General features: G+C 48.6%; 1 protein-coding gene across 3 annotated transcripts in view; it reads left to right on the top strand.

Moving 5' to 3' along the window:
• The first annotated feature begins 2576 nt into the window (after window positions 1–2576).
• The window catches only part of DHX30 (DExH-box helicase 30), a 51810-nt gene continuing 38051 nt past the window's right edge, over window positions 2577–16335 (top strand). For 2 of the 3 annotated variants that reach the window (XM_007984057.3, XM_007984064.3), the window contains exons 1-3: window positions 2577–2682; window positions 4809–4903; window positions 11670–11724. In XM_007984057.3, the coding sequence (XP_007982248.1) occupies window positions 11697–11724 (28 nt within the window). In that variant the 5' untranslated portion in view covers window positions 2577–2682; window positions 4809–4903; window positions 11670–11696. The remainder of the gene's footprint in view (window positions 2683–4808; window positions 4904–11669; window positions 11725–16335) is intronic. The other variant, XM_007984059.3, reaches the window with a different exon arrangement.

The raw sequence follows: 16335 nt of genomic DNA, 5'->3' as shown, positions 1-16335 counted from the left end.
TAAGGCTGCGATAAGCCACAATGATGCCACTGCACTCCAGCCTGGGTGACAGAGTGAGACCCTGTCTCAAAAAAAAAAAAAAAAAAAAAAGATATTTGCATGCCCTCTACCAGACTGTAACTATCTCTCTACCAGACTGTAACTTTCTTTGGAGCAGGGACCACGACTTTATCACTTAACTTTCCCAACAACATTGCAAATATAATCTGAGTGAAGCTGAATCTATCATCTTTTCCAACTCCTGTGTCCCTTAATTATGTTAATAGTGCATAATCCTTTCTGTCACTATGGTACAGATCTCAAAGTCATCTCTCCACACACTCATGGCCTGGGCTCAGCCTGCTGCTCAACAGTCACCCCCTCATTTTTTTCTTTCTTGCCTTTCTCACTATTGAGTATAGCTGAATCCTTCGTTCTCTCTCAGGACCTAATTAGCATGCTAGTTTCTATTTTCCCAGCTGATTCAACCCTTTCACTTCCAGAGGAAGCTTTCTAAAGTACAGTATTGGCCAAGCGTGGTGGCTCACGCTTGTAATCCCAACACTTTGGGAGGCTGAAGTGTGCTGACCACTTGAGGCCAGGAGTTCGAGGCCAGCCTGGCCAACATGGTGAAACTATCTCTAGTAAAAATACAAAAGTGAGCTGGGCGTGTTGGTGCACACCTGTAATTCCAGCTACTTGGGAGGCTGAGGCAGGATAATTGCTTGAACCTGGGAGGTGGAGGTTGCAGTGAGCCGCAATCACGCCACTGACTCCAGCCTGGGTGATGGAGTAGAGACTCTGTCTCAACAACAAAAAAAAAGTGTAGTATTTTAGTCTCCTAATAATTTTTAAAAATGTCTTACCAAAAAAAGTAAAAATTCCTTAGTATGGTACTCCCCAACAGTTTTTCAGTTCTATTTCCTGTAAAGCTTGCACACACATCCAACCCTCTGGTCACACTGAACTACTGAATATTCCTAGGATTTGCCCCTTGTTCCACTCCGACATCTTTGTTCATGCTTCTTTCATTTTGCCATTCAGGAGTAACCACTCCTTTCTCTGAACTCTTGGAGCACCAGATACCTCCTTTCCAGCATTTACCACTTTCCATTTCCTTCATACAATGTTGTCATCTTCTCTACTAGGCCCTAAGTCCCTTGAGGCAGGGCCTTTGTATCCTCCACACCAGCTTAGCAACTGATAAACAGAGCACTCAGATGTCCGTGCAGGGATCTCTCCATTCCCCACACAACAAAGCACCATGCCCTGTTCAGATGCACTAATTATTTGAATGAATAAATGATGTTCCACCCAGACACCCCGGTCTTCTAGACAATGTAGAGAGAAAGAAAAGAGATGTTATGTTGAATTGTTTGCACACAAAAGTGACGGGATATGGCACTAATTCTTCATACAGTCTCAAAGGCCACATCCTTTTTTCTTTTTTTAAAGTTCCACTCTTGTCACCCAGGCTGGGATTCAATGGCACAATCTCGGCTCACTGCAACCTCTGCCTCCCGGGTTCAAGTGATTCTCCTGCTTCAGCCTCCCGAAGTAGCTGGGATTATATGCGCCCACCGCCACGCCCAGCTAATTTTTTTTGCATTTTTAGTTGAGACGGGGTTTCACGACATTGGCCAGGTTGGTTTTGAACTCCTGACCTCAGGTGATCCACCCGTCTTGGCCTCCCAAAATGTTGGGATTACAGGCGTGAGGCACCGCGCCCGGCCCAAAGGCCACATCTTAAAACCATACTCTATAAAATCCTGACCCAGTTCAGAGCTACGCCACTGCGTTGTTTCCTTTTGAAGCTGAATTCCACTGAACCTATACTTGAACCTTATCTAGAGGACTACAGCGTATAATTGGGACAATCCCCTTTCTCATTCCTAAGAGGCGATGTGGCCGGGCGGGACCTCCAGATTTTCAGCAACTATGACTGGCACTCTCCTCGCAACCAGCAAGTGCCACCTTGTCCTTTGCCTAACGTTGTACAATTTACGAAATAAACGAACCAACAGTTTGATTTCATCTTCCCAGCAACCTGGGGAGACAAGACAAAAAAGGTCACCTCCCTAAAAAACCAGAAGATTAGAGGGGAGATGGGGAAGAGAGGAGGCGTGGCTACGAGCTGTGGCGGGGAAGGCGGGTGGAATCCCGGAGCCCGAGGTGGAAACCGTTCCCGGCTCAGCCATGACCCGGGTTGTTTATTCGCACCAGGAGGCGCGGCTGGCGCGCAGAGGGCACGAAGACCCTCCCCGCTGTCACACTGCAGGCAGCTAAGTCGCCGAGGAAGGTGACAGCTTGACGCCCGACCCCGCCACCCCGAACCGCTCGCTCTGCCACCACAGAGCAGCCGGCGCCAGCCCGTCCCCTTCGCGACTCCGCCGGAAGTCCCGCCTGCACCGCCGCCGCGCCCCGTTGGGCCGGGTACCGGGGCATCCCGGGTGCCGGGTGCCTCGAGCGGCCACGACGAGCCTCAGGTGGCACCAGGCTCGAAGCCCGCGGAGGAGCGGTGCCGCGCGCGGCAGGCGGGTGCCGTGACCCCGAGAGGGGAGAGTCGGAACGGCGGCGGGACTTCCGCCACGGGACCCGGAAGGGGCCGCGCCGCCGCTGCTGGGAGTTGTAGTCCGGCCGTGGTTGGGGGAGCCGCGGCTCATGCGCGGTGCACCGAGGCTTGTTTCACATCTGTAACAACAGGTGAATTGGGCTTTTTATTCTCCCCTTTCGTGCCCTCTTGAGGATCCTGCCGCGGCCGGGGGTGGTCGTCGCGAGGAGGGGGCCCGGTCCTACCGCCGGCCTGGCGGAGAGTGGGGCGGAGACGCCGGCGGGCCCGAGGAGCAGGCCGGGCATCCTAGGCCTGCCCGGGAAGCCGGCCCGGCCGATCCGTGGGCAGCCAGGCCTCGGCCTGCCGTTGCCATGGAGCCCGGGCGGGGGCGGGGGCCAGACCGGTCCGCCGGGGCGGGCCTCGCAGCCAGGGGCTCCGCGGAGGCCGCGGGAGAGGCCGCTTCATTGGCGCAACGACGCCTTCGCCTCAGGGGATGCTCCGTTTCCCCAGGCAGGGCCTGGAGGAAGCCTCCTGAATGCCCTGAGACCTTTGTCTACTTCTCCTCCTTCCCGGTGCTGCCCGGACCGTTCGTCCAGAGGGAGGCCCCGTGCCTGCTGGCCCCCCTAGTTTGCCCCCTTTTGCACCGACTTTGTCACTGGGGGAGGCCAAGGGGTGAGGTATTCTTTGTTTGCTGGTGGTAACTTGCCCCATTTAGCAGGGGAAGACCAAATGCATGTTGGGTCCTTTGTTTGCAGTGAACTGGAGTCCCAGGGGTCCTCAGAACCCCCAAGCCAGGGGTATGGCATATCTATCTGGTCGTTGTGTAGCAACATTGGTCACTTGAATTGTGATTTTTCAAGGCAGAGGCTGTTTCACTTTACAACCCCACTCCATGGGGGTTTGCCATACACTAAGGTAGACTGCAGAAGGCCACTTACAGGCTTTCAACCTGGTTTTGGTTGCAGCTTACTGGCCAGAGTGAAATGAGACGTTGTCTGGTGATTTTCCTTGAAGTTTCTTGCAAAGCGGTAACCACACTGTCATTGTGGGTCTCGACTACATCTTGTAATTTACACTTAAATCTTAGAGATTTAAGGCGATGTGCAGAAACGACATCCTTTGCTGCGTTTTCTACCTGTGTTGGCTCTTTATCCCTAAAAGATAGTTGCTCTTCAAGTGTTTTAATTTATGTAGCTGTGATACAAAGTTTTATTAAGGCCAGGAGCGGTGTTTCACGCCTGTAATCCCAGCACTTTGGGAGGCCGAGGCAGGTGGATCATCTGAGGTCAGAAGTTTGAGACCAGCCAGGCCAACATGGCTAGACATCGTCTCTACTAAAAATACAAAAATTAGCCGGTCATGGTGGCGTGCACCTGTAACCCTAGCTACTTGGGAGGCTGAGGCAAAAGAATTGCTTGAACCCAGGAGGCAGAGGTTGCAGTGAGCCAAGATCGCGCCATTGCACTCCAGCCTGGGCAACAAGAGCGAAGCTCCGTCTCAAAACAAAACAAAACAAAAACCACATACAAGTTTTATTAGCTGTTGGACCTTTCTTGCCCCTTTCAGCCTTTGAAGATAACAGTATAATATGTCTCAAGGAGTGAACCATAGTACATTTAGGCAACAGCATGATATCTTGGAAATAAGAAAAGTAGCCTAGTATATAAGGAAGGAGGGTTTTGGAGTCAGCATGCTTCAATGCTGATTTCCATCTGCCCTGAGGCAGCTATGGGATCTTGGGCAGGTTGTGTAACCTGTGCTTCAGTTTTCTTCTCTGGAAAGATAATTCCTACCTCACTGGATAGTTGCCTGGATTAAATGGGATAAAGTCTATGGAAGTATGTTACGAACTGTAAAAATGCTGTTCAACTTTGGGTTATTGTTATTTTCCCAATCTTGAAGAGTGTTATAGCTTCTTTGTGTTAGATTATCATAACTATTATGGGATTGGAACTCAAAATGGAAGTAGGTTTTGCTCTGGGCTTGCAGAAAATGGTTTTCAGGCTTACAAGGCTTTCTTTACCTTGACATCTTCTTAGATGATGTCAGAAGACTTCAGCACTTCTACAGGTGCTGGTGTAGGACAGCTCACAATTTAATAGGCCTTGAATGGGTCATGGCAAGTGCTGATTTGTAAGGCCATTTTGTCCAGTATGTGCCCTTCATGACATTAACAAAATTTGTCCTTGTTAGAGCTAGTAAATAAATTTTAATGGTCGGAGCAACTTTCTTTCCCTGTGGGGCCCCCACTGTATTGACCCAGCGTTGTACTTCCCAGGAGGAGGCCCAGCCTCGTGATGAGGAATAGCAAGGAGAGAATTCAGCTCCAGTTCAAAAGCCTACAAAATCTGAGACTGTCATTGCTTTTATAAGGTAAGTTGATTTAGCCATGCACAGAGCAGTGGTAGATCTCATGCTCAGACGTACTGTAAAACAAGAGGCATGTGTTAAACCTATTTCTGACCATTTTGGAAGAAGGATATCATTTATTTTATTTTATTTTTGAGACAGAGTTTCGCTTTGTCCCCTAGGCTGGAGTGCAGTGGCATGATCTTGGCTCACTGCAACCTCCTCCTTCCACCTTCAGGCCATTCTCCTGTCTCAGCCTCCCAAGTCACTGAGATTACAGGCACCTGTCACCATGCCCAACTGATTTTTTTGTTTTTAGTAGAGACGGGGTTTCACCATGTTGGCCAGGCTGGTCTCGAACCCCTGACGTCAAGTGATCAGCCTGCCTCAGCCTCCCAAAGTGCTGGGATCACCACCGTGAGCCACTGTGCCCAGCCAGAAGGGTATCATTTTTAATTAGTCTTTATGGAGTCTCTGTCTTGGAACCATCCCCTAGTGTCTCTACCTGGGGTTAAATTGTATTTCATTATGCGGGAAATCTTGGTATAATAGCATTTTACTTATCTGTAAATTACTTAAGAGAGACATTGAACTTCAAAGGTTTTTTGTTTTTGAGACAGAGTCTTGCTCTGTCGCCCAGGCTGGAGTGCAGTGGTGTAATCTCAGCTCACTGCAATCTCCACCTCCTTGGTTCAAGCAATTCTCCTGCCTCAGCCTCACGCCACCAAGCCCGGCTACCTTTTTTGTATTTTTTTTTCCGAGATGGAGTCTCATTCTGTTGCCCAGGTTGGAGTGCAATGGTGCAATCTTGGCTCACTGCAACCTGTCTCCTGGGTTCAAGAGATTCTCCTGCCTCAGCTTCCTGAGTAGCTGGGATTACAGGCATGCACCACCATGCCTGGCTTATTTTTGTATTTTTAGTAGAGAAAGGTTTTTTTTTTTTTTTTTTTGAGATGGAGTCTCACTCTGTCACCTAGGCTGGAGTGCATTGGTGTGATCTCAGCTCACTACAAGCTCCGCCTCCCGGGTTCACGCCATTCTGCTGCCTCAGCCTCCCGAGTAGCTGGGACTACAGGCGCCTGCCACCACGCCTGGCTAATTTTTTTTTTTTTTTTTGTATTTTTAGTAGAGACGGTGTTTCACCATGTTAGCCAAGATGCTCTCGATCTCCTGATCTTGTGATCCACCCACCTTGGCCTCCCAAAGTGCTGGGATTACAGGCGTGAGCCACTGCGCCCAGCCGAGATGGGGTTTCACCATTTTGGTCAGGCTGATCTCAAACTCCTGACCTCATGATCCGCCTGCCTCGGACTCCCAAAGTGCTGGGATTACAGGTGTGAACCACCGCGCTCAGGCACGCCTGGCCAATTTTTTTTGTAGTTTTAGTAGAGACGGGATTTCACCATCTTGGCCAGAGTGGTCTCGAACTCCTGACCTCAGGCAAGCTCCCTGCCTCTAACTGCCAAAGTGCTGGGATTACAGGCGTGAGCCACCGCACCTGACCGAGATGGGGTTTCGCCATTTTGGTCAGGCTGATCTCAAACTCCTGACCTCGTGATCCGCCTGCCTCGGCCTCCAAAAGTGCTGGGATTACAGGCATGAGCCACCATGCCTGGCCAATTTTTTTTTTTTTTTTTTTTTTTCCCCTGAGACGGAGTCTCACTCTGTCACCCAGGCTGGAGTACAGTAGCGCAATCTTGGCTCACTGCAACCTCTGCCTCCCGGGTTCAAGCAATTATTCTGCCTCAGCCTCCTGAGTAGCTGGGACTATAGGCATGCACCACTACGCCTGGCTAATTTTTTGTATTTTTAGTGGAGACGGGGTTTTACCATGTTGGCCATGCTGGTCTCGAACTTCTGACTTCGTGATCCGCCTGCCCTGGCCTCCCAAAGTGCTGGGATTACAGGCATGAACCACTGTGCTCAGGCTCGCCTGGCCAATGTTTTTTTGTATTTTTAGTAGAGGCAGGATTTCAGCATCTTGGCCAGAATGGTCTCGAACTCCTGATCTCAGGCAATCTGTCCGCCTCAGCCTCCCAAAGCAATGGGATTACAGGCATGAGCCACCAAGCCTGGCCCACTACAAAGGTTTTTAACATTATTGCATTATGGTCGGGCGCAGTGGCTCAGGCCTGTAATCCCAGCACTTTGGGAGGCTGAGGTGGGCGGATCAAAAGGTCAGGAGTTGAAGTCCAGCCTGGCCAACATGGCAAAACACTGTCTCTACCAAAAGTACAGAAATTAGCCAGGCGTGGTTGCGAGCGCCTGTAATCCCAGCTACTTGGGAGACTGAGTCAGGACTATCACTTGAACCCGGGAGGCGGAAGTTGTAGTGAGCAGAGATCATGCCATTGCACTCCAGCCTGGGCGATAGAAGCAAGACTGTGTCTCAAAACAAAACAAAACAAAAAAACCATTACTGGGCCGGGCGCGGTGGCTCAAGCCTGTAATCCCAGCACTTTGGGAGGCCGAGACGGGCGGATCGTGAGGTCAGGAGATCAAGACCATCCTGGCTAACACAGTGAAACCCCGTCTCTACTAAAAAATACAAAAAACTAGCCGGGCGAGGTGGCGGGCACCTGTAGTCCCAGCTACTTGGGAGGCTGAGGCAGGAGAATGGCGCAAACCCGCGAGGTGGAGCTTGCAGTGAGCTGAGATCCGGCCACTGCACTCCAGCCTGGGCGACAGCGCGAGACTCCGTCTCAAAAAAAAAAAACAAAAAAAACCAAAACCATTACTGACTGCATTACAAGGAAGACAGCTTTCTTTTGGATCTCTATGAAATGTTCTAGAGCTCTGTAAATTATCTCTAAAAGATCCTATCTTGATTCTCATAGTATCATATTGTAGATTAGTACAGTACATGAGCCTAAATTGACAATATTTGGGCTAGAGGATTAGGGACTTTTAAAAAGCAAAACTGGCCAGCCACGGTGACTCAAGCCTGTGATCCCGGCACTTTGGGAGGCCAAGGCAGGCGGATCATGAAGCCAAGAGTTCGAGACCATCCTGGCCAACATGGTGAGAGCCCCTCTCTGCTAAAATTACAAAAAAAAATTAGCTGTGCACCTGTAGTCCCAGCCACTTAGGAGGCTGAAGCAGAAGAATAGCTTGAACCTGGGAGGTGGAGGTTGCAGTGAGCTGGTATTATGCCATTGCACTCCAGCCTGGTGACAGAGCGAGACTCCATCTCAGGGGAAAAAAAAAAAACAAAAACAGCAAAATCAAGAGTCTATTTGCAAGCAAATTAACTTACAAATTTTTTTTTAGAGACAGGGTCTCACTGTGTTGCCTAGGCTGGTCTTGAACTCCTGGCCTCAAGCGATCCTTCAGCTAGGTGCCCCAAAGTGCTGGGATTACAGGCATGATCCACCACACCTAGCCATTAAATTTTGCTGCCTTTTTTTTTTTCTTTTGAGACAGAGTTTCACTCTTGTTGCCCAGGCTGGAGTGCAATGGCGCAATCTCATCTCACTGCAACCTCTGTCTCTTGGGTTCAAGCGATTCTCCTGCCTCAGCCTCCCGAGTAGCTAATTTTGTCTGGCTAATTTTGTATTTTTAGTAGAGACGGGGTTTCTCCATATTGGTCAGGCTAGTCTCAAACTCCCGACCTCAGGGGATCTGCCTGCCTCGGCCTCCCAAAGTGCTGGGATTACAGGCATGAGCCACTGCACCCGGCTTGCTTTTTGTTTTTTTTAAGAGAGACAGGGTCTTGCTTTGTCACCCAGACTGGAGTGCAGTGGCGTGATCACAGCTCACTATAAACCTCAAAATCCTGGGTGAAGTGATCCTCCTGCCTCAGCCTCCTGAATAGCTAAGACTACAAGCATGTACCACCACACCTGGCTAATTTTGAAAATTTTTTTTAGAAATGGGGTCTTACTGTGTTTCCCAGGCTGGTGTTGAACTCCTGGTCTCAAGTGCTCCTCTCATCTCAGCCTCCCAAAGTGTTGGGATTACAGGTGTGAACCACGGTGCCTAGCCAGTTTACCATTTCTTAGCAATAGAGTATTGTTTCTTTTTTATTTTATTTTATTTTATTTTTTATTTATTTATTTGTTTTTGAGACAGAGTCTTGCCCTGTCGCTCAGGCTGGAGTGCAGTGGCGCGATCTCGGCTCCCTGCAAGCTCTGCCTCCTTGTTTCACACCATTCTCCTGCCTCAGCCTCCCGAGTAGTTGGGGCTACAGGCGCTGCCACCACGCCCGGCTAATTTTTTGTATTTTTAGTACAGGCGGGGTTTCACTGTGTTAGTCATGATGGTCTCAATCTCCTGACCTTGTGATCCGCCTGCCTCGGCCTCCCAAAGTGCTGGAATTACAGGCATGAACCACTGCACCCGGCCTCTTTTTTATTTTTTATTTTTATTTTTATTATTTATTTATTTATTTATTTATTTATTTATTTATTTATTTTTGAGACGGAGTCTCACTCTGTCGCCCAGGTTGGAGTGCAGTGGCGCGATCTCGGTTCACTGCAAGCTGCAAGCTCCGCCTCCCGGGTTCACGCCATTCTCCTGCCTCAGCCTCCTGAGTAGCTGGGACTACAGGCGCCCGCCACCGCGTCCGGCTAATTTTTTGTATTTTTAGTAGAGACAGGGTTTCACCATGTTCACCAGGATGGTCTCGATCTCCTGACCTTGTGATCCACCCGCCTCGGCCTCCCAAAGTGCTGGGATTACAAGCATGAGCCACCGCACCCGGCCATTTTTATTTTTTTGAGATGGAGTCTCGCTCTGTTGCCCAGGCTGGAATGCATTGGCACGATCTTGGCTCACAGCAACCTCTGCTTCCCGGGTTCAAGTGATTCTCCTGCCTCAGCCCCCTGGGTCGCTGGGATTACAGGCGTGTACCACCACAGCTGGCTAATTTTTGTATTTTTATTAGAGACAAGGTTTCCTCATGTTGGCCAGACTGGTCTCGAACTTCTGACCTCAGGGTGATCTGCTCATCTTGGCCTCCCGAAGTGCCTGAAGTGCTGGGATTATAGGCATGAGCCACCGCACCCAGCCGAGTTTTTTTTTTTTTTTTTTTTTTTTTTTTTTGAGACAGAGTCTCACGCTGTCGCCCAGGTTGGAGTGGAGTGCAGTGGCCGGATCTCAGCTCACTGCAATCTCAACCACCCGGGTTTACGCCATTTCTCCTGCCTCAGCCTCCCGAGTCGCAGGGACTACAGGCGCCTGCCACTTCGCCCGGCTATTGTTTGTATTTTTTAGTAGAGACGGGGTTTCACTGTGTTAGCCAGGATGGTCTCGATCTCCTGACCTCGTGATCCGCCCGTCTCGGCCTCCCAAAGTGCTGGGATTACAGGCTTGAGCCACCGCGCCCGGCCTTTTTTTTTTTTTTTTTTTTTTTTGAGACAGAGTCTCACTCTCATTGCCCAGGCTGCAGTGCAATGGTGCGATCTTGGCTCACGGCAGCCTCTGCCTCCCGGGTTCAAGCGATTCTCCTGCCCCAGTCTCCTGAGCAGCTGAGACTACAGGCACCTGCCACCATGCCTGGCTATTATTTTTTTAGTAGAGACGGAGTTTTACCACGTTGGTCAGGGAGTATTGTTTTTTAAGTAATAATCACTTAAAATGTTTTAGATTTTATAATATTCTGGTTTTCTTTTAAATTAGAATGTCAAATTACATACTTTTTATTTTCATTTGGATAGAAGGTATCTATAGAAGGTAACTTCCTAAAGTAAATTTTATCATTGTTGATATTGTATTGAAGTATTGAAGATTTTCTCTCTACCATATCCTATGGGCTGAAATTTCCAGCATCCCTGGGGGAGCGGAGGCCATCAGGGCAGACCTGCTATGGACCCGAAAGATTGCGCCCCAGGTCAGCCCTCCACTCCCTATCTCCCCACAATTTGAGAATGAGAGGGAATAGCAGTCAGGAGCAGGAGTATTGGCCCCAGTAGACTCCAAGCAATGTTGGACATGATTCTGATTTGCTAAACACTGTGTAGATGTTTTTAAACAAAGTTCACTTAAGGTTACTGCACTAATCCAGGAGTACTGGATTATAAAAACATCTATAAATCTGAGTTTGAGTATTTTTAAAAACAAAATTGTTAAACCAGAGGTGTTGCTTTTTTTCTTGTCATCTCTAAGTATAGTCCTCAGTTAAATATGCTAATAAGCAAAATGCACCAAAACTTTTGGCTAATAGTTGTGCTTTAACTTAATATTTGTTATTTCATAGAGACTCTGTTAGGAAAAGCTTTTTATTCTGAATCACTGTACAGTTATTCTTTGATACTGTCAGTCAAATCTTATTTTTAGGGGCTTGACTAGGTTTTATGAAAGCCCAATAAGCCATTTGCCCATAAGGCAGTCATCAGTCCTATTTCCTGATGCCACGTGACAGAAGGGGTCCATGCAGAATTTAGTTTATTCCTGGAAGTCCCAAGGAAACTTGCAGGTCTTATGATGAACTAGGAAGGAAACCTGCAAGTATTATGATGAACTCGGAAGGACACCTGCAAGTATTATGATGAACTGGGAAGGAAACCTGCAAGTATTGTGATGAACTAGGTAGAACTACATGTCTCTCATGATGAAATGCATCCCCCTCTGTTTAACAGGATGTGGGGAGTTTTCAGAAGCAAAGACAATTACTCTGGAGTGGAGCCGGCCTTCCAGTCCTCACGACTGGGGAGCAGCAGTTGGTGCTCATTAGTGAAGAGTTTCTTTTTTTTCAATTTCTGGACAGTGCTCTCCATGTTACTGAAGTCTTCTTTGTGGGTTGCTGGACCAGGAATATTAACTATTGCCTCTTGGCCCTCCTTGTTCTCAGGATTCCAGCTTTCCCTCCTGGCCAGAAATGTTCAGCCTGGACTCATTCAGAAAAGGTAAGACTGCAACTGTGCTTGCAACCTCATGCCCTTCCTTATTGGGATGGGCAGCTCTGAGGACTGTGAAAGTCTCTCCCCAGTGTGTCGTTCTTGCACGTTTCTTTGAGTGGTTTTCCAAAGTCCTTTCCTATAGCCTTTCTCTTGCATGGTGCTTATAATCTGTGCCAACTCTTGCCCTGGCCTTTGTGTATATTTGCCATGCTTCCTCCCAGTGCCCTCCTCTGCATTCTCCCTGCTTGTTAAAATCCTGTTTTTTTTTTTTTTTTTTTTTTTTTGAGTTGGAGTCTCTGTTGCCCAGGTTGGAGTGCAGTGGCGCGATCTCTGCTCAATGCAACCTCTGCCTTCCTGGGTTGAAGCAATTCTCCTGCCTCAGTCTCCATAGTAGCTGGGATTACAGGCACCAGCCACCAAGCTCGGCTAATTCTTTTTCATTTTTAGTTGAGACGGGGTTTCACCATGTTGGCCAGGCTGGTCTTGAACTGTTGACCTCAAGTGATCCACCCACCTCGGCCTCCCAAAGTTGTGGGATTACAGGCGTGAGCCACCGTGCCTGGCCTCTAAAATCCTATTTTTCTAGGCTAGTATTTTATACCATCTCCTTCATGAAGATGTTAACCAAATGCAGTCTTTCTCCAGCCTTCTTCAGTACCATACCTGTTAGTTCTCATGGTTAGTCTATTCTGAATTAATCATTGTGTCACTAGATTGGAAGCTCCTTGCAGCCAGGGCCTGTTGTGCTCTTTTATCATGCCTAGCATCTGGCCAGCATTTCGCACATAGTAGACCTCAGTAAACACTGGTGGAAGTGGATTGAATCTGTATTAGGCTATTCTTGCATTGGTAGGAAAAAATACCTGAGACTGGGTAATTTATAAGAAAAGAGGTTTAATTGGCTCACATTTCTGCAGGGTGTATAGGAGGCATGCTGCTGGCATCTGCTTGGCTTCTGGGGAGGACTCAGGGAGCTTTTACTCAGGGGTAGAAGGTGAAGCGGGAACAGGCATGTCACATGGCAAAAATCAGGATCCAGAGAGAGAGTTGGGGAGGTGCCACACAATTTAAACAATATCGGCTGGGTGTGGTGATTCACGCCTGTAATCCCAGCACTTTGGGAGGCCAAGGTGGGTGGATTGCCTGAGCTCAGGAGTTTGAGACCAGCCTGGGCAACTAGGTGAAACCCCATCTCTACTAAAATACAAACAATTATCCAGGTGTGGCAGTATGCGCCTGTAGTCCCAGCTACTCGGGAGGCTGAGGCAGGAGAACAGCTTGAACCCGGGAGACAGAGGTTGCAGTGAGCCGAGATTGCACCACTGCACTCCAGCCTGGGCGACAGCAAGACTCCATCTCAAAAAAAAAAAAAAAAAAAAATTAGCTGGGTGTAGTGGCAGGCGCCTGTAATCCCAGCTACTCGGGAGGCTGAGGCAGGAGAATCGCTTGAACCTGGGAGACGGGTTGCAGTGAGCTGAGATTGTGCCATTGCACTCCAGCCTGGGCAACAAGAGCGAGATGCCATCTCAAAAATAAATAAATAGGCCGGGCGTGGTGGCTCAAGCCTGTAATCCCAGCACTTTGGGAGGCCGAGACAGGTGGATCACGAGGTCAGGAGATCGAGACCATCCTGGCTAACACGGTGAAACCCCGTCTCTACTAAAAAATACAAAAAAACTAGCCGGGTGAGGTGGCGGGTACCTGTAGTCCCAGCTACTTAGGAGGCTGAAGCAGGAGAATGGTATAAACCCGGGAAGCGGAGCTTACAGTGAGCTGAGATTGCCCCACTGCACTCCAGCCTGGCGAGACTCCGTCTCAAAAAAAAAAAAATAAAATAAAATAAAATAAACAACAAGATCTCATGAGAGGCTGGGCATGGTGGCTCACGCCTGTAATCCCAGCACTTGGCCTTGGGAGGCCAAGGCCGGTGGATCACTTGAGGTCAGGCATTTGAGACCAGCCTGGCCAACATAGTGAGACCCCTATCTCTACTAAAAATACAGAAAATTAGCCAGGTGTGGTGGTGTGCGCCTGTATTCCCAGCTACTTGGGAGGCTGAGGCATGAGAATCGCTTGAACCCGGGAGGTGGAGGTTGTAGTGAGTCGAGATCGTGCCACTGCACTCCAGCCTGGGCGACAGGGCAAGACTCCATCTCAAAAAAAAAAAAAAAAAAAAAAAAGATTTCATGAGAATTTACTCACTATTACAAGGAGAGCAGCAAGCCATGAGGGATCCACTCTATGACCCTCCAACAGTGGAGATAACATTTTTTTTTTTTTTTTTTGAAACAGAGTCTTGCTCTGTTGCCCAGGCTGGAGTGCAGTGGCCGGATCTCAGCTCACTGCAAGCTCCGCCTCCCGGGTTTACACCATTCTCCTGCCTCAGCCTCCCGAGTAGCTGGGACTACAGGCGCCCACCACCTTGCCCGGCTAGTTTTTTGTATTTTTTAGTAGAGACGGGGTTTCACCGTGTTAGCCAGGATGGTCTTGATCTCCTGACCTTGTGATCTGCCCGTTTCGGCCTCCCAAAGTGCTGGGATTACAGGCTTGAGCCACTGTGCCCGGCCCATTTGTTTTTATTTGTTGTTGTTGTTGAAGTCTCACTCTATTGTTGCCCAGGCTGGCGTGCAGTAGCACGATCTCGGCTCACTGCAACCTCTCTCTGTCTCCTGGGTTCAAGCAATTCTCCTGCCTCAGCCTCCTGGGTAGCTGGGACTACAGGCGTGCGCCACCATGCCCGGGTAATTTTTGTATTTTTAGTAGATATGGGGTTTCACCATGTTGGCCAGGCTGGTCTCTAACTCCTGAGCTCAAGTGATTCGCCCGTCTCGGCCTCCCACAGTGTTGGGATTGTAGGTATGAGCCACCGCTCTCTGCAGGAGATTACATTTCAACATGAGATTTGGGTAGGGACAAATATCCACACTATATCAGAGTCATTCTTACATTAGTGGTCATAGAAACTCTGGCAAGTCTTGAAATTAGTCTCTCCAACACACGCAGTGAGGGGGTTGCGTAGGCAATGGCAGAATTGAGCCATGACAGGGCTATAGGGTGGAGTTCATGATGTGTTTATAGGAGGTGAAGTAGCTTGTGGGGACTTTAGGGGCCAGATCCTGAGAGCTTTGTATTTCTTAGAAACGTGATTTTTCTTCTTCAAGAGACTGAAGAGTAAAAGGCCTGTAGCCCATGTTGAAGCTGATCCTGAGGCTTCTGTCTGAGGATATTTTACAAACAAATGAGAACCATAACAAAATGTCCATAACTGCTGATTAAATAGGTCCTCCTGATTGTGTCTTCTCTCTAAGTTGTGTTCCTCGAGGCCTGGGAAACCCCTGGCCACATGGTGCCCTGTGTAACCCATTGAATGGGGCCAGAAAGAGGGCTGGATGTACCAGGGCTCAGAGCAGCCTCTCCCTGCCTCCTTGTGTGTCTCCAGCGACTCCATCTGTTTTCATATTGTTTGAAAAAATTAATTTCTGTCATCCTGGGCTTTTTTTTTTTTTGCTAACTATGTAAGAAGGAAAAACCTGAACTTGAGATGAGTGTGGGCAGCACATTTTTTTTTTTTTTAGCCAAAATTAGCACTTTATGTTTACTTACTAACCAGTGGGCTTTGTTGTCTACCCACTTGTAAAAGGTCGATGAAAACAGGTTTTCTCATCATGAGAGTGTCTCTGGATTAATAGTACTGATTTTGTAAAGAGATGGAAAGCTCAGTAAAAATCATGATGCTTGGCTGGGCGCGGTGGCTCACGCCTGTAATCCCAGCACTTCGGGAGGCTAAGATGGGTGGACTACCTGACATCCAGAGTTTGAGACCAGCTTGGCCAACATGATGAAACCCCATCTCTACTAAAAAAAGAAAAAAAAAGAAATACAAAAATCAGCTGGGTGTGATGGCAGTCACCTGTAATCCCAGCTACTCAGGAGGCCGAGGCAGAAAATCGCTTGAACCTGGGAGGCGGAGGTGGCAGTGAGCTGAGATCATGCCACTGCACTCCAGCCTACGTGACAGACTGAGACTCCGTCTCAAAAAAAAAAAGAAAAAAAAAATTTTTTTTTGTCTGGGCGCTGTGTCCCATGCCTGTAATCCCAGCACTTTGGGAGGCCGAGACGAGAAGATTGTTTGAGCCAGGAGTTTGGGAGCAGCCTGGACAGCACTGGGAGACCCTGTCTCTCTGTATTTTTAGCAAGCGCCACCTCCCGGGTTCACGCCATTCTCCTGCCTCAGCCTTCCGAGTAGCTGGGACTATAGGCGCCAGTCACCACGCCTGGCTAATTTTTTGTATTTTTAGTGGAGATGGGGTTTCACCATGTTAGCCAGGATGTTGTTGATCTCCTGACCTTGTGATCCACCTGCTTCAGCCTCCTAAAGTGTTGGGAATACAGGCGTGAACCACCGCGCCTGGCCATTTTTTGTGTTTTTTTAAGAAATAAAAATAATAATAAAAAAAATATATATATATATTTGGTGGAAACAGGGTCTTCCTATGTTTCCCAGGCTGTTCGCAAACTCCTGCCTTCATGTTATCCTCCTGCCTTGGCCTCCCAAAGTGTTGGGACTACAGGTGTGAGCCACTGTGCTTGGCTTGAGCTTTCCTTTTACATGTTTCT

The sequence above is a fragment of the Chlorocebus sabaeus genome, chromosome 22 (assembly GCF_047675955.1).
Source record: "Chlorocebus sabaeus isolate Y175 chromosome 22, mChlSab1.0.hap1, whole genome shotgun sequence".
Taxonomy (NCBI): Eukaryota; Metazoa; Chordata; class Mammalia; order Primates; family Cercopithecidae; genus Chlorocebus; species Chlorocebus sabaeus.
The sequence above is the reverse complement of the archived record's forward strand: the minus strand, read 5'-3'. Positions and strand labels throughout refer to the sequence as shown.